Source organism: Triticum aestivum, chromosome 6B (assembly GCF_018294505.1).
Source record: "Triticum aestivum cultivar Chinese Spring chromosome 6B, IWGSC CS RefSeq v2.1, whole genome shotgun sequence".
Taxonomy (NCBI): domain Eukaryota; kingdom Viridiplantae; phylum Streptophyta; class Magnoliopsida; order Poales; family Poaceae; genus Triticum; species Triticum aestivum.
In genome coordinates this window covers 17,188,877-17,212,450 of record NC_057810.1, presented here as the reverse complement: position 1 = coordinate 17,212,450, position 23,574 = coordinate 17,188,877, and the positions used below count along the sequence as shown (strand labels likewise).

The window sequence follows — 23,574 nt, the reverse complement described above, 5'->3', positions numbered from 1 at the left end:
CCGGCTATAAAACCAAGGCCTCTCCCTCGCCTCAGGCCACACCCGCCCATAGCCCCCGTCGACAAGCTCTCTGCCTCTCTCCTCGCGCACGGCCACCGAGATCCACCTCTCTTCCCCCTCTCTCCCCCGTGCCCTCCTTACCGAGACGATGGGTGAGCAGTTCCCCGGTGATGGGGCGGCGGCGAACGGCTTCGGCCGCCGTTCCCTCCACGACTGGGAGGCCTACCTGCTTTTCGAGGCCAACATCACGGCACCTCCCGACATGCGCGCCGGGCCGTCGGGTTGGAGGCTCAGCACCGGTGGCGTCCCCATCCCCCCGGCGCCCGACGTCGACGCGCGCCTCGACCTCTTCGCCGACGAGGTCGACCGCCTTTGGGTGTCACTGACGGACGAGCAGCGGGCCCTCCCGCTGTATGCCGGCGGCAACCATGAGGCATGGGTGGCGTACTTCCAAAACCGGCAGGCGCAGCGGCTCGCCTCCACCAACGGGGCGCCCGTGGTCAGGGGCCGACACTACAAGAAATATGTTAACTAGTGACCTTCTGTCAGTGACCCTGGAAGAATTGGTCATATATCTATGACCATTTCAGACCAATTTGTTAAAAGCTGTTCGGGGGGCTCCAAACCCTAAATTATAACGACCATTTTTTGTGAAAAAGGTCGTAATTTCCTTACACAAAATGGTCATAAAGCAGATAGCACTGGTCCGCTGCCTTATTTCTAGCTGATCATGACCAATATAGATGGTCATAACCTTGTAAATTGTGGTGGGTTGCTATGACTAGGCGCCACCTCATCAGTTTTGCCTATGTGGCATGTCCATGTGGCAGTTTGATGACCCACAAGTGTAGGGGATCTATCGTAGTCCTTTTGATAAGTAAGAATGTCGAACCCAACGAGGAGTAGAAGGAAATGATAAGCGGTTTTTAGTAAGGTTTCCTCTGCAAGCACTGAAATAGTAGGTGATAGATAGTTTTGTGATAAGATAAATAGTAATGAGCAAAAGTAAATAAAGTAAATAAGGTACAGCAAGGTGGCCCAATCCTTTATGTAGCAAAGGATAAGCCTGGACAAATTCTAATAATAATGAAGGAGCTCCCGAGGACACATTGGGAATTATCGTCAAGCTAGTTTCATCACGTTCATAAGATTCGCCTTCGGTACTTTGATAATTTGATATGTGGGTGGACCGACACTTGGGTACTGCCCTAACTTGGACAAGCATCCCACTTATGATTAACCCCTATTGCAAGCATCCGCAACTACAAAAAGGAGTATTAAGGTAAACCTAACCACAACATTAAACATATGGGTCCATATCAACCCCTAACGAAGCAACTCATAAACTAGGGTTTAAGCTTCTGTCACTCTAGCAACCCATCATCTACTTATTACTTCCCTATGCCTTCCTCTAGGCCCAAATAATGGTGAAGTGTCATGTAGTCGACGTTCACATAACACCACTAGAGGAGAGACAACATACATCTCATCAAAATATCGAACGAATACCAAATTCACATGACTACTAATAGCAAGACTTCACCCATGTCCTCAGGAACTAAAGTAACTACTCACAAAGCATAACATGTTCATAATCAGAGGTGTAATAATATGCATTAAGGATCTGAACATATAATCTTCCACCAAGTAAACCAATAAGTATCAACTAGAAGGAGTAATCAACACTACTAGCAACCCACAGGTACCAATTTGTGGTTTTGGATACAATATTGGATACAAGAGATGAACTAGGGTTTGAGAGGAGATGGTGCTGGTGAAGATGTTGATGGAGATTGACCCCCTCCCGATGAGAGGATCGTTGGTGATGACGTTGGTGATGATTTCCCCCTCCCGGAGGGAAGTGTCCCCGGCAGAACAGCTCCGCCAGAGCCCTAGATTGATTCCGCCAAGGTTCCGCCTTGTGGCGGCGGAGTTTCGTCCCGTAAGCTTGCCCATGAATTTTTCCAGGACAAAACCCTTCATATAGCAGAAGATGGTCGCCGAAAGCCCACCAGGGGGCCCAGGAGATAGGGGGCGCGCCCTATAGGGGGGCGCGCCCCCTGTCTCCTGGACAGGGTGTGGGCCCCCTGGCCTATTTCTTTCGCTCATAAATTCTTAATAAATCCAAAAAGTGGTTTCGTGGAGTTTCAGGACTTTTGGAGTTGTGCAGAATAGGTTTCCAACGTTTGCTCCTTTTTCAGCCAGAATTCCAGCTGCCGGCATTCCCCCTCTTCATGGTAAACCTTGTAAAATAAGAGAGAATAGCCATAAGTATTGAGATATAATGTGTAATAACAGCCCATAATGCAATAAATATTGATATAAAAGCATGATGCAAAATGGACGTATCAACTCCCCCAAGCTTAGACCTCGCTTGTCCTCAAGCGGAAACCAAGATCGAGAAATATGTCCACATGTTTAGAGATAGAGGTGTCGATAAAAATAAAATACGGACATGAGGGCATCATGATCATTCTAATAACAACAACATATATATAGATTTTGTCATATGATTTCCTATGTTCAAGTAATAAGCAATTCACAATGTCAAGTATGGGTCATAAACTTCATTGGGAACTAACAGACTATAATCTCAGTCATTGAAGCAATTGCAATTTATCGTAACATCAGAAAGAGTCAATAATAGAGCTTTTCAGCAAGATCACATACTCAACTATCTCGTAGTCCCCCATAATTGTTAACACTCACGCAATACTTGTTGTTATAGAGTTTCAGCCGGACACTGAGAAAGATAGGGGCTTATTGTGTTGCCTCCCAACATATTCATCTTTAGTGATGTCAACAATAATAGCCTATGCCAACTTACATTCAATTTGATATATGTATCATGACCTTTCAAACACGAGGAGCTTGCCAAAGGATAAAATGAAAAAGTGGAAAGGTGAGGATCACCTTGACTCAAGCATAAAGTAAAAACATAAAGTAAAAGATAGGCCCTTCGCAGAGGGAAGCAGAGGTTGTCATGCGCTTTTAGGGTTGGATGCACAAAATCTTAATGCAAAAGAACGTCACTTTGTATTGCCCCTTGTATGTGGACCTTTATTATGCACTCCGTCGCTTTTATTACTTCCACAACAAGTTCCTACAAAGCTTATTTTCTCTGCACTAATAAGTCATGCATATTTAGGGAATCATTTTTATTGCTTTCACCGATGACAACTGACTTGAAGGATCTTACTCAATCCATAGGTAGGTATGATGGACTCACATGGCAAAACTGGGTTTAAGGAAGTTTGGAAGCACAAGTAGTATCTCTACTTGGTGCAAGGAGTTTTGGCTAGCATGAGGGGGAAAGGCAAGCTCGACATGTTCAGAAGTTCACTGACAATATACTTTAACTGAGATGTCGGAAAACATAAACCATTACGTTGTCTTCCTTGTCCAACATCAACTCTTTTAGTATGTCATACTTAATGAGTGCTTCACAATCATAAAAGATGTCTAAGATAATATATCTATATGTGAACCCCTCTTTCCTTATCACTTCCTATTAATTGCAACGATGACCAAGGCTACGTTCATCAACTCTCAACAATTTTTATGCCTCATACTTTCTATGTGTGAAGTTATCACTATCCATAAGATCAATATGAACTCTTTTGTTCTTTCTACTTTCTCAAGATCATAGCAACAAAGCCCATGACTCAACACTAATCTTTATTATAGATAGCACACAGACTCGCTTACAAAAAGAGATCACAACGAAAACTCAAAACTACTTGATATCAAAACTTTGAACTAATAGATCAAGATACTACTAAAAGGATCAAACTAAATAAAGCGGTAAAGATAGGAGTGTGATGGTGATACGATACCGGGGCACCTCCCCCAAGCTTGGCAGTTGCCAAGGGGAGTGCCCATACCCATGTGATTATTTCTCCTTCTTCACGGTTGGTGTTGTAATGTTCTTGGCGATGATGCCCTTCAGGATACGGTTCTCCTCCTCGAGCTTATTGATTTGTCGTTTGAGGTCCAAAATTTCTTTACGGAGCTCGCCCGTAATGGCCAAGGCTCCTTTTACCCAAGGATACTGCATAGATTCTGGAGAACACATGATACTCTTTTTCATATTTTCATAAGAAAGAAATCTGGAGTTGGAAGGGATAACCGAAGCAGGGACAACCAGGCTAGGTAGTTCCCCCATAGTGAAATCTGCTTGGAGACGAGAGGTAACTTCTTGATCTTCCTCCATTGTATCTATCCTTTTCAAATCAGCCTCCATCTCATCCTCCGTTGATGGTCCAAAGTGACAGGCATTGCCGTTCGCTCCTGGACCTGGCGTTGGGTGAGACACTCGGCTCTCACCAACTGATTCCTCAGAAGACATCTTGCTTAATTCTGCAACAGGAACAACTCGAAACGAAAACGGAGGATAATTGCGTGATACGGTGGTCAAAACCTACGGGAGTATATATAATGAATTTTACCGACCAAAATACGTAACATACAAGAAAACGGAGTCCGGGGGCACACGAGGTGCCCACGAGACAAGGGGCCACGCCCTACAGGGGGGGGCACCCCCCTCTCTCGTGAGAGCCTCGTGTCCCTTTCGGACTACTTCTTTCTTCCTAAAATTCTTAAATAATCCAAAACTGATGAAAATTGCCATTAGAGTTGTTTTGGAGTCAGTATACTTACCGTACCACGTACCTATGCCTTTTCGGAGTCTGGAACATTCTGGAAAGTTTCTCTTATGTACTCCTCTGGGGTTATGGTTTCAATAATATTAGTTTCAACATTGATAGGGTTACCTGAAATATAATGCTTGATTCTTTGACCATTAACCACCCTCGGATTTGTGCCTTCAAAGTTGTTAATTTTTATAGCACCGGAACGATAGAACTCCTCGATAACGTTGGGACCTTCCCATTTTGAGAGAAGTTTTCCTGCAAAAAATCTTAAACGAGAGTTGAATAATAACACATAATCTCCTACGTTAAACTCACGCTTTTGTATCCTTTTATCATGCCAGCTTTTGACTTTTTCTTTGAAGAGCTTGGCATTCTCATATGTTTGGGCTCTCCATTCATCAAGTGAGCTAATATCAAACAACCTCTTCTCACCGGCAAGTTTGAAGTCATAATTGAGCTCTTTAATAGCCCAATATGCTTTATGTTCAAGTTCAAGAGGTAAATGACATGCTTTTCCATAAACCATCTTATATGGACACATACCCATAGGATTTTTGTATGCAGTTCTATAGGCCCATAATGCATCATCAAGTTTTTTGGACCAATTCTTTCTAGATCTATTCAAAGTCTTTTGCAAAATTAATTTGAGCTCTCTATTTCTCAACTCTACTTGACCACTAGACTGCGGGTGATAAGGAGTTGCAATTCTATGATTGACGTCGTACTTAGCAAGCATCTTACGGAAAGCACCATGAATAAAGTGTGAACCACCATCAGTCACAAGATATCTAGGGACTCCAAACCTCGGAAAAATAACTTCTTTAAGCATTTTAATAGAAGTGTTATGATCAGCACTACTAGTTGGAATAGCTTCTACCCACTTAGTAACATAATCAACAGCAACTAAGATATGTGTATAACCATTGGAGGCAGCAAAAGGTCCCATGTAATCAAAGACCCAAACATCAAACGGTTCGATAACAAGAGAATAATTCATAGGCATTTATTGACGCCTGCTACTACAGGCCGACCCCCAAGAAGGAGAAGAGCGTAAAGCTCAAATGTGATTGAAGGCTCCTGGCTCCTTGACTGCAATAACATTAGAGTTTGGGCTTAGCAGGACAGGCATTTCATTCATAGGAGCTTAGCTCATTTGACTGCTCAAAGACTTAAAACACCAATGCAGCACAAAGCTTTCCTTTCCTCAAGCTCGTCTACTGATGTTACCTATTCTTTGGCATTCATCACAAGATACGACAAACTTACGAGCATCTTTGAAAAGAGTGGGCCAATAAAAACCAGATTGTAGTACCTTGTGTGCAGTTCTATCTCCAGCGTAGTGTCCTCCATATGATTCAGAGTGACACTTGCGTAGGATTTGTTCCTGTTCATGCTCAGGCATACAGCGTCTAATAATACCATCTACTCCTTCTTTATAAAGGTGTATATCATCCCAGAAGTAATGTCTTAAATCATAGAAGAATTTTTCTTTTGCTGGTATGTGAAACTAGGCGGTATATATTTAGCAACAATGTAATTAGCATAGTCAGCATACCAAGGAGCCGTACGAGAAGCATTGACAACCGCTAATTGTTCATCAGGAAAACTATCATTAATAGGCAGTGGGTCATCAAGAACATTCTCTAACCTAGACAAGTTGTCTGCAACGGGGTTCTCAGCTCCCTTTCTATCAATAATATGCAAGTCAAATTCTTGGAGCAAGAGAACCCATCTAATTAGTCTAGGCTTAGCATCTTTCTTTTCCATAAGATATTTAATAGCAGCATGATCAGTGTGAATAGTAACTTTGGAATCAACAATATAAGGTCTAAACTTATCACATGCAAACACAACTACTAAGAATTCTTTTTCAATGGTAGCATAATTTCTCTAGGTAGTATCAAGAGTCTTACTAGCATAATGGATAACATTCAATTTCTTATCGATTCTTTTCCCTAAAACAGCACCTATAGCATAATCACTAGCATCACACATAATTTCAAAAGGTAAATTCCAATCAGGTGGCTGAACAATAGGTGCTGTGATCAAAGCTTTCTTAAGTGTTTCAAATGCGTCTACACAATCATCATCAAAGACAAAAGGAATATCTTTTTGCAATAAATTAGTCAGAGGCCTAGAGATTTTAGAAAAGTCCTTAATGAACCTCCTATAAAAACCGGCATGACCAAGGAAACTTCTTATACCTTTTATATCCTTGGGACATGGCATCTTTTCAATAGCATCAACTTTGGCTTTATCAACTTCAATACCCCTCTCGGAGATCTTGTGCCCCAATACAATGCCTTCACTAACCATAACGTGACACTTTTCCCAATTCAGGACGAGACTAGTGTCTTCACATCTCTGCAAAACTCGATCAAGGTTGCTCAAACAATCATCAAAAGAGGATCCATAGACGAAGAAGGCATCCATGAATACCTCACAAATCTTTTCACAAAAATCAGAGAATATAGCCATCATGCATCTTTGAAAGGTAGCAGGTGCATTACATAAACCAAAAGGCATACGTCAATAAGCAAAAGTACCAAAAGGGCAAGTAAAAGTTGTTTTAGATTGATCCCCCGCTGACACAGGTATTTGAGAGAAACCAGAATAACCATCTAGAAAGCAAAAATGTGTGTGTTTGGATAGCCTTTCTAGCATTTGATCAATAAAAGGTAAAGGGTAATGATCTTTCTTAGTAGCTTTATTTAACTTACGGAAATCAATTACCATCCTATAGCCTGTAATATTTCTTTTCGGGATCAATTCATCTTTATCATTAGGAACAACGGTAATACCTCCCTTTTTAGGGACACAATGGACAAGGCTTACCCATCCACTATCAGCAACGGGATAAATAATACCTTCCTCAAGGAGTTTTAGAATCTCCTTTCTTACCACTTCCTTCATTTTGGGGTTTAATCGTCTTTGAGGATCTCTAACAGGTTTGGCATCTTTCTCCACTGAAATTTTGTGTTGACATAATGTGGGACTAATGCCCTTAAGATCATCCAGAGTATATCCAATAGCAGCTCGGTGTTTCTTCAGAGTCTTCAATAATCTTTCTTCTTCTTTCTCTGAAAGGTTAGCACTAATAATAACAGGATATATTTCTTTTTCATCAAGATAAGCATACTTGAGATTATCAGGTAAGGGTTTGAGTTCAAACACGGGATCACCCTTGGGTGGAGGGGGATCCCCAAGAATTTCAACGGGAAGATTATGTTTTAGCATAGGTTCTTGTTTAAGGAACACTTCATCTATTTCTTCCCTTTCCTTCATAAACATATCATTTTCATGGTCTAGCAAATATTGTTCTAACAGATAAGTTGGAGGAACAACAATAGAAGCAAGACCAATAATCTCATCCTTACTAGATGGTTCCTTTTCACGAGGTTGTCTACTAAACTTAGCGAAATTAAAATCATGAGACATACCATCTATACAAAAAGTGACTATATTCTTTTCACAATCAATCTTAGCACTAGCAGTATGCAAGAAAGGTCTACCAAAAATAATAGGACAAAAATTATCTTGTGGGGAAGCAAGAACAAGAAAATCAGCAGGGTATTTAATCTTTCCACACAAGTCTTCAACATCTCTAACAATCCCAATAGGTTTAATGGTGTCCCTATTAACAAGCTTAATAGTAACATCAATATCTTCTAATTCAACAGGTGCAATATCATGCATAATTTCTTTATAAAGATCATAAGGTATAGCATTAGCACTAGCACCCATATCACATAAGCCATGATAACAATGATCTCCTATTTTAGCAGAAATAACAGGCATGCCTACAACATGTCTACGTGTCTTAGTATCGGGTCTAGCAATATTAGCAGTTTCACCCACGAAAGAAATAACATGCCCATCTAAGTCTTCATCTAGGAGATCTTTAATCATAGCAATACTAGGTTCAACATTAATTTGCTCAGGGGGTGTATAAGTCCTAGTATTACTCTTATGAACAAAAGTCGAAGCTTTAACATGATCTTTTATCCTGACAGGAAAAGGAGGTTTTTCAACAGGAGGATTATATTTAAACCACTTCTCCTTAGGGAGATCAACGTGAGCAGCAAAAGTTTCACAAAAAGTAGCTACTATCTCAGAGTCAAGTCCATACTTAGAGCTAAATCCACGGAAAGCATCGGTATCCATAAAAGATTTAACACAATCAAACTTAGGTGTCATACCTGACAACTTACCATCGTCGGAACCCCAATATTCAGAGTTGCGTTTAATTCTTTCCAATAAGTCCCATTTGAAATCAATAGTCTTCAGCATATAGGAACCAGTACAGGAAGTATCGAGCAGGTTGCGATTATCAAGAGAAAGCTGAGCAAAAATTCTGAATAATCATTTCCCGAGAGAGCTCATGATTGGGGCATGAATATAACATTGACTTAAGCCTCCCCCAAGCTTGAGCGATGCTTTCTCCTTCGCGAGGCCAGAAATTATATATGTAATTACGATCATGATGAACAAGATGCATAGGATAGAACTTCTGGTGAAATTCCAATTTCAATCGCTTATAATTCCAAGATCTCGTATCATCACATAGCCTATACCATGTCATTGCATCTCCCTTCAAAGATAAAGGGAAGACCTTCCTTTTGACAACATCATCGGGAATACCTGCAAGCTTAAATAATCCACAAACTTCATCCACAAAGATAAGGTGTAAGTCGGGATGCAAAGTTCTGTCTCCTGGAAAAGGATTAGCTAGCAGTTTTTTCTATCATACCCAAAGGAATCTCAAAGTGAATATTTTCATAAAGTTCAGTAGGTTGAGGAACATCTCTTTGCTCCTCTGGTTGGGGTGAAGATACCCCAAACAAGCCACTCAAAGGATTAGTTTCCATAGTGACAAGTAACAAAAAATTTCAGCACACTATATAATTGTTTCCTTACCAAGTTCCACTCACCAAGAGCGCTACGGTCCTCGGCAACGGCGCCAGAAAAGAGTCTTGATGACCCACAAGTGTAGGGGATCTATCGTAGTCCTTCTGATAAGTCAGAGTGTCGAACCCAATGAGGAGCAGAAGGAAATGATAAGCGGTTTTCAGTAAGGTTTTCTCTGCAAGCACTGAAATAGTAGGTGATAGATAGTTTTGTGATAAGATAAATAGTAACGAGCAAAAGTAAATAAAGTAAATAAGGTGCAGCAAGGTGGCCCAATCCTTTATGTAGCAACGGATACGCCTGGACAAATTCTAATAATAATGAAGGAGCTCCCGAGGACACATTGGGAATTATCGTCAAGCTAGCTTCATCACGTTCATAAGATTCGCGTTCGGTACTTTGATAATTTGATATGTGGGTGGACCGACACTTGGGTACTGCCCTAACTTGGACAAGCATCCCACTTATGGTTAACCCCTATTGCAAGCATCCGCAACTACAAAAAGGAGTATTAAGGTAAACCTAACCACAGCATTAAACATATGGGTCCATATCAACCCCTAACAAAGCAACTCATAAACTAGGGTTTACGCTTCTGTCACTCTAGCAACCCATCATCTACTTATTACTTCCCTATGCCTTCCTCTAGGCCCAAATAATGGTGAAGTGTCATGTAGTCGACGTTCACATAACACCACTAGAGGAGAGACAACATACATCTCATCAAAATATCGAACGAATACCAAATTCACATGACTACTAATAGCAAGACTTCACCCATGTCCTCAGGAACTAAAGTAACTACTCACAAAGCATAAACATGTTCATAATCAGAGGTGTAATAATATGTGTTAAGGATCTGAACATATAATATTACACCAAGTAAACCAATAAGTATCAACTACAAGGAGTAATCAACACTACTAGGAACCCAGAGGTAGCAATTTGTGGTTTTGGATACAAGAGATGGACTAGGGTTTGAGAGGAGATGGTGCTGGTGAAGATGTTGATGGATATTGACCCCCTCCAGATGAGAGGATCGTTGGTGATGACGTTGGTGATGATTTCCCCCTCCCGGAGGGGTGTGTCCCCGGCAGAACAGCTCCGCCAGAGCCCTAGATTGATTCCGCCAAGGTTCCGCCTCGTGGCGGTGGAGTTTCGTCCCGTAAGCTTGCCCACGAATTTTTCCAGGACAAAATCCTTCATATAGCAGAAGATGGTCGGCGGAAACCCACCAGGGGGCCCAGGAGATAGGCAGCGCGCCCTATAGTGGGGCGCGCCCCCCTATGTCCTGGACAGGGTGTGGGCCCCCTGGCCTATTTCTTTCGCTCATAAATTCTTAATAAATCCAAAAAGTGGTTTCGTGGAGTTTTAGTACTTTTGGAGTTGTGCAGAATAGGTTTCCAACGTTTGCTCCTTTTTCAGCCCGAATTCCAACTGCCGACATTCCACCTCTTCATGGTAAACCTTGTAAAATAAGAGAAAATAGCCATAAGTATGGAGATATAATGTGTAATAACAACCCATAATGCAATAAATATTGATATAAAAGCATGATGCAAAATGGACGTATCACAGTTTTTGCCCTAGGTTGTGAAGCAACCTATATTTCTATCATTCCCAAAATTCCCAAAAAAATCTCATAAATTATTTGGGTCATATCTTCATCAAATATGTAAAAAATCTTCCTTGCCTAGTTCAAAAATAATTCAAAAATATTCATTTTCCTATTTTGTTTAGAAAAACACTTTGTGAAGGAAGTATCACTTTGGCATGTCCAAATGGTATCCATTTTCTACAGTGCTTTCCTTTGCCCAAATAACCATCCTCCACCAAATGCCAGCTCAATCAATTTATTATTTTGAGCCCATCTTCAAGATTCATATTTATGTCCAGTGTTGTACTTTGCAAAGCAAGTACCAGCTAGGCTCCTCCATTTGAGCTGAAAATTTGCGAAGATAGTCTCTCTAGTAGATGATCATCCTCGGCAAAAACTCAGGCCCATTAGCCTTGTGAATTTCCCGTACTGCTAATCAAACACTTGGCTGATTATTCATGTTTGAGCATCGATCGGTCTCCTCATGAGAATATTATGTTATGATTTCCTTCCTAGCACCTACCTGGGGAGTTCGCAACCCACTAGACATGCCTAGGCCGCCCAGAACACATGGCAACGCCACGGTCACACGGTGACCACGCGGTGTGCATGCGAGTTTACGCGCTATAGAGTTGGGGCCTTCGTCCACCGTCCAAACCTCGACGTATCGCCACCAAACCATGTATTTATGATTAAATAGGTACTTATGTAGCTAGAAATGATTTTTGGAAAAAATAAAGAGCAAACTATAAGGCAGCTGCAATTCCAAATTTGACCCGCTTCCTACTGAATCAGCGAAAATTTGTCTTTTTCACCAGAGGTGGATAAAAACTTTTGACACCCAACCGTTTTGTCAGTTGTGCATTAAACATGGCCTAGTATTTTATAAAATTTGATTTGGTCCATTTTTGCAACGATTATTTGGTAGTTCCTTAAAAAAAACCTCATTTCGGGCACTCAAAAAATGGAAAATGATATTTCCGTGCCTTAGGCAACATTGTTTGGAATTCCAAGATGCAACCTTGTGCACAATATGATATCATTTGAACAAACTATGCGATGAATGTGGCCATAAGATTGAGCATTTGGGTTGAAAGCCATGAATCTTCACGCGTGATAGCTCATTTCTGAGAACACTTTTTTAAAATAATTACCGTATTACAAGTTTATTATTTTTCCTGGTAACTTAGTCACATATAATGACACAATGCGAAGGTTTTCCAATTTTTTTTTTGAATTTTTTATGCCCGTTTCAAAATGCGGTCAAAATGGCGGGCTTGACCGTTCCTAGCTAGGGGTTGAATATTGGAAAACTTTCGATGTTTCTCAGATTAAATAGATACTTATGTACCTAGAAATGATTTTTCGAAAAAATAAAGAGCAAACTACGAGGTAGCTACAGTTCAAATTTGACCCGCTTCCTGCTGAATCGGCGGAAATTTGTCTTTTTCACGAGATGTGGATCAAAACTTTTTACACCCAACCATTTGGTCAATTGTGCATTAAATATGTCCTAGTATTTTAGAAAATTGATTTGGTTCAATTTTGCAACAAATATATGGTAGGTCCTTCACAAAAAACCCTCATTTCGGGCACTCGGAAAAGGGAAAATGATTTTTCCGCGCAAAGAAAATGAAAACTCCCTTAGACAACATTGTATGGAATTTCAAGATGCACCCTTGTGCACAGTGAGATCATTTGAACAAACTATGCCATGAATGTGGCCATAAGATTGATCATTTGGCTTGAAAGCCATGAATATTCACGCATGATAGCTCGTTTCTGAGAACACTTTTTAAAATAATTGCTGTATTACAATTTTATTATTTTTCTTGGAAACTTGGTCACATATAATGACACAATGCGAAGGTTTTCCCATTTTTTGATTTTTTTGAATTTTTTGTGCCGGTTTCAAAATGCGGTCAACATGGCGGGCTTGACCGTTCCTAGCTAGTGGTGGAATCTTAGAAAACTTTTTATATTTCTATGATTAAATAGATACTTATGTACCTAGAAATGATTTCTGGAAAAAATAAAGAGCAAACTATGAGGCAGCTACAGTTCAAATTTGACCCGCTTCCTATTGAATCGGCAGAAATTTGTCTTTTTAACCAGAGGTGGATCAAAACTTTTGACACCCAACCATTTGGTCAATTTTGAATTAAATATGGCCTAGTATTTTAGAAAATTAATTTGGTCCAATATTGCAACAAATATATGGTAGGTCCTTCACAAAAAAACTCATTTCAGGCACTCAAAAAATGGAATATGAATTTTTCGTCCAAAGAAATTGAAAACTCCCTTAGGTAACACTGTTTGGAGCTTCAAGATGCACCCTTGTGCACAATATGAGATCATTTGAACAAACTATGCCATGAATGTGGCCATAACATTGATCATTTGGCTTGAAAGCCATTAATATTCACGGATGATAGCTCGTTTTTTAGAACACTTTTTTATAATAATTGCTGTATTACAAGTTTATTATTTTTCCTAAAAACGTGGTCACATATGATGACACAATGCGAAGGTTTTCCAATTTTTTGATTTTTTTATGCCCGTTTCAAAATGCAGTCAAAACGGCGGGCTTGGCCGTTCCTAGCTAGTTGTTGAATCTTGGAAATATTTTGATATTTCTCTGATTAAATAGATATTTATGTACCTAGAAATGATTTTTGGAAAAAATAAAGAGCAAACTATGAGGCAGCTACATTTCAAATTTGACTCACTTACAATTGAGTCGGCAGAAATTTGTCTTTTTCACCAGAGGTGGATCAAGGCTTTTGACACCCAACCATTTGGTCAATTATGCATTAAACATGGCCTATTATTTTATAAAATTGATTTGGTCCAATATTGCAACAAATATATGGTAGTCCCTTCACGAAAAACACTACAAAAAATCTGTTAATCCATGACGAATTTCCGATGACGTTCCTAAAAATCGTCATAGACCATGACGGTTTAAGTAGATCCGTCATGAATCTGGGAGCAGCTGACTGGTCCTAAAATGCAGAGTTTTGTCTTTCATTTTACAATGTTGAAACCGCCATGATTTATAGTTGCAGACATGGCGTGATAGGGTTGGCCCAACCCATGATTTTTTTAACTATGCTGCCATGTACTGGCTCGGATAAACTGACGGTGTTGATCTGTACTGTGAAATTTATAACAAAAAATCGGTGGCACAGGGAGGCACTCGAACGCATGACCTCATGAGCGGGGACAGCAGTCCTTGCCACTGAGCTACAGCAGGAGATGTGTGACCCATTACACCTTTTGTTTATTAGTACTATAGAAGTTCAACCTTAAATGCCTAGTTTTTTTAGTTGGGCCTTGTGTCGCTAGTTAAAAGTGAGACAACAGGTTCGAACACTCACCTCTAAATTGAGGTAATCACTTACCCGCGGTGCTCAACTGGAAAAAAACTTGCCCATGATGCTAGCTAAGCTATGGTTTATCAAGTGAAATTTTACGAATTTTGTACACTTAGTACTACTTTCTCCTATACAGACAAATTCTGTCTATTGCTCGCCTCACATATATTTGGGCGGCCCTGTACGTGAACCGGGTGGTAAGAAAATGGAAACTCCCTTAGGCAACACTGTTTGGAATTTCCCGTGCACTTGAAAAATGGAAAATGAATTTTCCGTGCACTCGAAACCTCATTTCGGGCACTCGAAAAATGGAAAATGAATTTTCCATGCAAAGAAAATGGAAACTCCCTTAGGCAACATTGTTTGGAATTCCAAGATGCACCCTTGTGCACAATATAAGATCATTTGAACAAACTATGCCATGAATGTGGCCATAAGATTGATCATTTGGCTTGAAAGCCATGAATCTTCACGCATGATAGCTCATCTCTGAGAACACTTTTTAAAAATAATTGCCGTATTACAAGTTTATTACTTTGCCTGCAAACTTGGTCACATATGATGACACAATGTGAAGGTTTTTCAATTTTTTTGATTTTTTTAATTTTTTATGCCCGTTTCAAAATGCGGTTAAAACGACAGGCTTGACCGTTCCAAGCTAGTTGTTGAATCTTGGAAGTTTTTTGGTGTTTCTATGGTTAAATAGATACTTATGTACCTAGAAATGATTTTTGGAAAAAATAAAGAGCAAACTACGAGGCAGCTGCAATTCAAATTTGACCCGCTTCCTGCTAAATCGGCGGAAATTTGTCTTTTTCACTAGAGGTGGATCGAATCTTTTGGCACACAACCATTTTGTCCATTGTGCATTAAATATGTCCTAATATTTTAGAAAATTAATTTGGTCCAAATTTGTAACAAGTATATGGTAGGTCCTTCACAAAAGAACTCATTTTGGACACTTGAAAAATGAAAAAATAATTTGAAAGAACTCATTTATCATAACTCTTTTAAAAAATATTTGTCTTATTTCAATTTGTGATTATTCCTGAAAACTATAGTCAAATTTGCTAACACAATGAGAAGTTTTTTTTCAAAATTTTAGGTCATAACAAAATAGCTAACATGATTTAGCACCTTACTTTTAGTCAATTACGACCAATTTAAATGGTCAAAATATCATACTGGTATACTGCGTTCTGATTGGTCCAGGGGCCTCTCACGCGGATCATGGATAAATCACCGTCGGTCCTCCTAGATCCAACGGCCCTCACCTCACCCTCTCACGGTCTCACCCACCCACCGCGAGCTACCCCTAAAAAAAACCATCGCACACCACTCCTCTCTCTCCCCGCGCAGCGAACCCTAGCATTCTCACCCTCTCCCTCCCTCTGGATCCACCGCCGCTGCACACAACTCCTCCTTCTAGATCCACCACCGCCGCCCCCAACCCCACTCCCACCCTCTGGATCTCGACGCGCCGTCGCCCCCACCCCACTCCTCCGGCGTTCCCCACACACTCTCACCGCTCGGAGACCCCACCCTTGCGGATCCAACGCGCCGGCACCTCCTCCGATCCAGATCGACACGCCCCTTCCGCCACCCCCGCCGTCGCCACCCCGACCACCCCCTTCTGCCACCCCCGCCCGCTCCGCCTAATCCACTGCTGGCCCCGACGCCATGGCGGACGCCGACAGTAGCAGCAAACCGCTGCTCGCCGACTTCTTCTTCCCGCCCTTCGACCGTGTCGACCGCGTGCACCTTCTCTCCTAGTCCCAGATCGACCCGGCGGCTAGGACCCACGTGAAGCGATGGAGATCGGCTGCGTCACCCCGCCACCGCCTCCTTCCTTCCTCCCTTGGGGCGCTCGAATATCCCGTGCTTGCTGCGCCTCCTCTGCTCTGACCTTCTCCAAGCCATCCATGGAGCTCCATCATGAAGGTGCCTAATTTGTTTCGATTTTGATTTGCTTCTGCTTTTCTTTGTTGCTCAGTTATGTACTGTTGGTGATGCCATGGTCCTCCCTTTCCATTGCTGCAGGAGAAGAAGAAAAAACCCTAGCTAGGCTTGGAGGATGTGTTGGATTGGAGAACCACCAGAGGAGGGAGGGAGGAAGCAAGGAAGGTCACCATGGACCTTGCCCAACTCCCACCCTGCAGCTGCAGGTAATCCCCTCCCTCTCCCTGCCTTGTCAGACCTGAAGATGCAGTGTCTGAGATATTCAGTAATCTCCGCATCTGATTTGTGCAGTTTGTGCACATCTTGTCTGGTTGTCTGAAGGAATGGGCGGTGCTGCGTGCAGGCGCATGAGAATAAGCCATGGGTGAGGAAGTCTAAGGAGGAGCGGAGGGAGATGGTCGAGTCCTTTGTCGACACTTACTGCCCCTATATCTTTCCCCTCTCGCCTCAGTTATAGTTTTGAATTTTGTGTGTGTAGGCATGTACAGTCTAATTAACATGCTCATTCTTCTGATTGTTGGTGCTAAAATGAAGTTGCTAGTAGGATTTACTGCACACGTTTATTCTATTTCTTTCTTGGTTCCCTCTGTTTGTTATTAGGATTTATTTAGTTCACACGCTTTTGCGGCTGTTGGTAGTTTGTTTTGCAACCCTTTGCAGAAAGTTTGCATTGCAAGCCTACTTCTCTAGCGCATTGTTTCTTAGAATCATGATGCAACCTATATGCTCTATGACTTTGATGTTTTTTTGCGGCGTGATCTAGACTACAATTATCCACTGCTCTTATTTTTGCAATTTGGTCTATATGATTGGAATGCAATGTTGAGAAAGTGTGTCTTCCTCTTGAGCATCGTTTTGAGCAAATGTTTTATATAGAAGTTGCTGCCGCGGGTTCAATTTGTTTCGATTTGGATGGGTATGAGTCCCCCTGTTGCAATGTGACGACTTGTCTCTCCCTTTGTTCATTTCGCTCTGTCCACCGTCAAGTGTTTGATTGGAGTATACGCGAGGAGAATATGTCATGTATTTCATTAGACAAATAATACAGCCTGTATTTGCATGCTTGCAGGAATGTGTCAAATACTTGTTATGTACATGTAGTGGCACAAGAGTCAAGATTTACTAGTGCTTGCCTTCTTGTGTTATCTGGACACATTGGTTAATCTACTTTTATTGTGATTTCCCAATTCAATATCTAAGAAATGAATCTATAGACTTTAATGAATTCAATGTATGATCCTAATGAGAATTATATGATATCTACCTGTTTTTATCCTTGACCAATATCAATTGTGGTAGCTCTTAAGCGACACATAATTTTTCTCGCTCCGAGTTCCTAAGCATGGTATTATATTTGTTAGCTAGAACATACAATCTTTGAATTTGCTGAACATTAGTAGCTAACTAAGTTGTGCCCCATTGATGTCTCAATTGTTACATTACATCTAAAAAGTTAGCCTCAACTAACTGTGAAATTTAGAATGTTCAAATTCAGATATTAAGTTCTCAAACTGGACCGGCTTTGGGACTTATATATACACAAATCAGTACTGAAGTAGGTTTGTATGATCTCCTGTTAGTAAAATTACAGCATAAATAACTTCCCATGTAGTTCTTCTATTTTTAGTTTGGGTTGAAGTGATTGGTAGGCCTATTGTGTAAAATTTATATGCACACATCATATGAATCTGTGATCATATCCAGTGAAATTTATATGCATGTTCCACTCCACTGTCTACACATTTACTTAGTAATACATACTTCTGCACTTCTGTTATGCTTCTCTCTTTGTTTGTATGAGGCGGCCAGGCTGCCTATTTTGTAGCAGTATGCTTCCATAGTGTTTGTATGGAGTCGAGATAATTGTGTTTTCCTCGGCAGTAGGTCAGCAGACACCGCTCCTGCTATATATGCTAAGCTGCCGCCAGTGTTTGTGCCGGCTTAGAGCATCATCTCCAATGCTGCTGCATGTTGATGTGCTTGTTGTGGTGTCATGTGCTTCTCCTTAATCTGTTATACGCTTAGCTGATTAAACGTGCAGGTTTTTTTTTGTATTTTGGTCTAACGGTGTTTCTTTTTTTGGCTCAAGTGTTTTAACTGATGAGCTTATGTTGAAGTGTGCTGATTTTGCACTATTGAAATTGATAGGAGATACTATGGATGCAAGATTCATTGTTTGTTCTTGCTCACTATGTGCTTAACTGATGATGATTGTTGTTGTTAGAAATTATGATTGCTTGTGTCTTAATTTTTTTCTTCTATAATGATGATATGAAATGTCACGCAGGTCCTTATTGGTGCTGCTGCTATTGCTGTGGTTGTCGGAGGTGTTGCTGCCACATCTGGCGGAGCTGCAGTCCGAGAAGGTCAAGGATAAGATCATCCTCGATGGGAACACCATTGAGCCCGTCTCCTGCTCTGCCGCCCTCATCAACTAGGTGAATCAAACAGGACCCTAAACCTGTCTTTGTTCATGTGCATGTTGTGCTGCTTGAACAATTTGGTTGATGAGATGCAAATGATATTGTATCATGTTTGCTTATGCTCTTTGCGAAAACTAGTATGCTAGATGTTCTTAGAAATCATTGCAATGCATGTCTTCAGATGTTGGATGTCGAGTGTTCTTTCTTTGCGTTGCATATATCGCTGCTTGTGTTGTTCAACATGATGCAAATAGGGCTACTTCTGCCGTTGTGTTGTTGTTTGTGGTTTGTCCAGTTTTAGCCTATATAGTTGCTTCTTTCTCTTCATGTATTATTATGTCCTCCATAATGATTTGGTTTTTGCTTCAATATAATCTGCTTCTACATTCTGTTCCTGTGTAATCTGATGTGCAATGATTCAGTTTTTGGTTCCGTATAATTAATCTGCTTCTATGCTCTGTTCTTGTGCAATTTTCCTGTTGTTCTATGCGTTCGCCTTCCACGGACAACATATATGTGCTTTTCTTACTTGTTTTTCTTTATTTAAGCTGGTAGCTTTTTATGTTCACTCTTTTTCAGGAGCTTCAGGCCTAATTTTTTGCCTTTATGTTCACCCTTTTACAGGAGCTCCAGGCCTAATCTTTCTGAGTGTGAAGCCGTGAAGCCAAGTGCAAAGCAGTGAAGCCCTACTTAGGAAGATGGCGAAGCAGCGAAGCCCTACTTAGGAAGAGTTTTTTGGTTCTGTAGTAGACTATAAATTATAATTTTGTAACGGATTGTAAAAGGCTACTGTAGTGTTATTTGATGAATTATATTTGTTTTGTCCTGTTTGAAATAGCTATGATGTATGTTAAAAAGATGTGAAATGGAAACTTGACCGGGTGGACCAATTTATGTCCCACTTATGAATATAATCGGAGCAATTTTGAAATTTCTGACATGTGGGACCAATGTATGGCATTATGAGAAGTGGGACCCATCTGATTAGTGGGACCAGCTCTAAAATATAATGATATAAAAATAGAAAATCAATTGATGGTAAGAAAGCCACAGCCCAACAATAAAAAAGGCTCCAATATTGGGCTTGGCCCATGAACCTGATAAAAAAGACAGAAAAAACACAAATAGGCTGAATTAATGGGCTCGGCCCATCTAAAGCACCGAAATGGACCGGGCTGAATTTTGTCAACAACCTTTTCAATTGGTCGTAATTTTGCCACGTCAGGTTGCCACGTCGGATCCGATGTGGCCTGGGCAGACAGCCAGTGACCAAAACAAAAGGTCATGGGTTCAACGACCTTCTGTTTTGGTCATAAACGTCTACGACCTTCTCACAAAGAAGGTCGTTAATTTCAGTTTACGACCGCCAGCTTTTGACCTTCTGTTTTTCGTCACAAAAAGGTCGCAAATGAAAAACAATGACCTTTCAGTGACCAATAGTCAAGGTCACAAGTTGACATATTTCTTGTAGTGCGACAGAACAATGAGGGCATCGCCTGTGGTAGGGCGCCCCCAGCCGCTCGCTTCACGCCGTCCTCGGGCACCTCGAGGGTGGCAATGACCCGCCCATGACCTACCCTCCCACCCCGGCCCAGATCGGTGGCCAGTGGATGCCGAGGAGGGCGGCGTACTCTTCTTCCTCCTCCCGTTCCTCCTCGTCGGAGTCGCCGACGTTGCTCAGCGTCAAGGCCGAGCCCGGCGAGACGCCGCTCGGTCGGCGAGCACGCAGCGCCGGCATCGTCAAGCCGAAGAGGGAGCTGGCCGATGTGAAGACGGAGCCCGGGCTCGCCTCCGTGAAGACATAGCCAGGGCTTGCCGCCGTGAAGACGGAGGCGGGGCTCTCCGACGTGGTGGCATTGAAGTGGGCGCGCGAAGACTGGGCGGGGACGGAGCTGGAGTGCCAGTGCCGCGCCTATGAGGAGTTCGCCGCTCGGTGCCCTGACCGTGACGAGGGAGGCGTAGTCGTCCACGACGACGACAGCGATGACGACGCGCCGCCACTGGTCCGCCAGGGCGACCCCGGGCAGGGGTCCAGCAGGGGCGGCCGCGAGAAGGAGAAGGACGACGATGACAACGGTGATGGCAGCGACGGCGACGACTTCCCCGCGCTCAGCGCGTTCTTCGGCCTGTAATTGCGGCCTATGTTTTTCTTTAGTATTTTAGTTTCCTATGTAAAAAACTATTTAAGTCGCCTAAGTAATGTTATATTCGCCGAATTTTAGCCGAAGCTTTGTCCCGTTTTGCCGAATTCCTTTTCAAAAAATATTAAAGACCCCTTCTGGGGCGACCCTGGGGCCGGCGGCTGGGAACCCTAACGCCCCGAGGCCGATGTTTAGCGCCGGTTCGCCCCCAGGCGGCGATATTACGAGCCGCCTGGGGGGCCAACGGCTGGAGATGCTCTTACGTTCTAAATTTTAGTCGGGAGAAAATGTATTTTTTTAATGATTTTATCAATTAATAATAGAACATAAGATTTTATGGCATATGGTATCAATTAATAAGATAACATAAGACATTCATAACATCACAATTCAGCGATCAGCCTATATATACCTCAAGTTAAAAAAAACCTAAGCTAATTACTTCTAATATGTACAATATATAAATACATATGACAAAAGAACAAACAAGGCTACGTATTCGTTCCCAATTTCTAGGATACACGGTGTGGTCGGCATCAGAGGGATGTCTAGGACAAAACATATAGATGAATGGAAGTGGTGGGGGTGCCCGAACTATAAACCTATGATGTCAAGTATAACCTATATATCTAAATCTTATACTATTTCATAAATTTATACATGAAATTTCACTTCTATTTATTGGTTCTGGCGAAAAGCCATGTAGTTAATTGACTACACACCATAACATGGATTTGACACTGAATCCAAGCCGCAGGAGGATCAAGGCCAAAATAAGCATGACAATGGCAATGACCAAGCCCTTTCTGGCTAGGAGCCAGTTCTTTGTCTTGGTTGCTACTTCTACTCCTCGTTGTGCTCTGCCCATCCATCTCATCATTCTGTCCAGACCTTCTGGAGATAATGAAGACATAGCTTGTTGCGCTTTGGCCGCATCCTCCTTGGAGAGCTTCATGCCGAACTTCTGACTCAAGTCTGCCATCACATCAGGACTCATGTTCTCCATCATGGACACAAACATCTGCCGCATAGCTGGGTCTTCCATGGATTTTCTCACGGCTTCTTGCATATCAGCTATAGAACTGGATGGCGACTGGTTGTTTACTACAATTTCATCGTGGTTCTCCGCAACATTTTGCAAAGACGGAGGCTGGAAGGTTGGAAGTTCTTCTACAATCTCTTCAATAACAACTCCTTTTGGAAGTTCTTCTACAACCTCTTCAATAACAAATCCTTTTGGTATGTTTCGTTCAGCTGCAAGTTTTCCCTGTGTTTCTCTCAGTACCTCAGCAATGGTTTCATCATCGGGAGAGATTTCATGGGCTTTACTCAAGTCAGCGACGGCAGCCTGAAGGTTCCCCAGTCCTCTGTACGCCTGACCCCTCCGGTAGCACGCCTTGACGACGACATTGCTCGAATCATCACAACCTAGAAGAACCTCTGACCCTTCGTTTAGGCACTCCTCGAACCTGCCCGATTTCAGGTAACAAGACATGAGATTAAGGCTGCACTGCACTCTCAACGTGTGCGCGGCTGCCGACGGCACGTTCTTCAAGCTATCCTTGGCGAGGTCGTACTTGGCAGCAGCCTCGGCGTACCGCCCATGGCCGTGAAGCTCGTTCCCCTGCTGCTTCAGGGCCTTGGCACCGGATATGGCGTGTGAGATGTGAGCGTCAGCTTGGGCCTTCATGGCGGCGAACTCCTCGGGCTTAGCGGTGGCGAGCTTTTCGGCCATGGAAAGCATCTCCTCTGGGCTGGTTTGGTTCAGCTGCTGAGATGCTATTTTGAAGTCGTGAGGCGTCATGTTTATCATGCTCTCGGATGCCAGCTTCACCAGGTCGGGGTTGGACGCGAGCTGCCGCTGCATCCTGGCCAGGTCGTCCGGGGACATGCGCCGCACCTGCTCCTCCGCCAGCCGCATCATCTCCGGGTTCATCATGGCGCCGCTCGCCGGCCGCTGATGGGACAGACGTCAAAATGATGCACCCGGCGCTCGCGGAGTTGGGAATTAGCTGAGCTCTCGTATGTCTGGCTTTTCTTTGGTGGCTGGTTCGTAAGGTCTGTTGCCATATTTATTTACCGGGCGGGGTCGTGGAGAGGTGACCCGAGTCCAACCCGACACGGATACGTACGTACGCAGTCCAAGCCGACACGGATTCGAGCACGTGACAGCAACGAAAATACGTGATCTTTTTTCTAGACAAATTTTTTTACAGGTTTACTATTTCACTCCGTTCTTAAATATTTGTCTTTATAAAAATTTCAACAAATGATTACATACGAAGCAAAATGAGTGAATCTAGACTCTAAAATATGTCTATATACATCCGTATGTGGTAGTTCATTTGAAATTTTTAAAAAGACATATTTAGGAACGGAGGGAGTAGATGTGAAATAGCTATCTCACATCCCTCACCGTTTGATCTACTGTCGTTTTTTTTCTTCGTGTGAGCCCTTGATTTCTGTAGTTGGCGCGTTCGTTATGTGCTCCCGTAGTTATCGCGTCCGTTTTATGTT

At 42.3% G+C, this 23,574-nt stretch overlaps 1 protein-coding gene across 1 annotated transcript; it reads right to left on the bottom strand.

The window, feature by feature from the left end:
• Nucleotides 1-21,763: 21,763 nt before the first annotated feature.
• On the bottom strand, nucleotides 21,764-22,996 carry LOC123133161 (outer envelope protein 61-like). The gene has a single exon (XM_044552698.1). It carries the CDS (start codon nucleotides 22,994-22,996, stop codon nucleotides 21,764-21,766), a length of 1,233 nt encoding a protein of 410 aa, XP_044408633.1.
• Nucleotides 22,997-23,574: the final 578 nt, after the last annotated feature.

Excerpts from the sequence above, each read along its gene's own strand:
- LOC123133161 (XM_044552698.1), bottom strand. The coding sequence starts at position 22,996 with ATGATGAACCCGGAGATGATGCGGCTGGCGGAGGAGCAGGTGCGGCGC.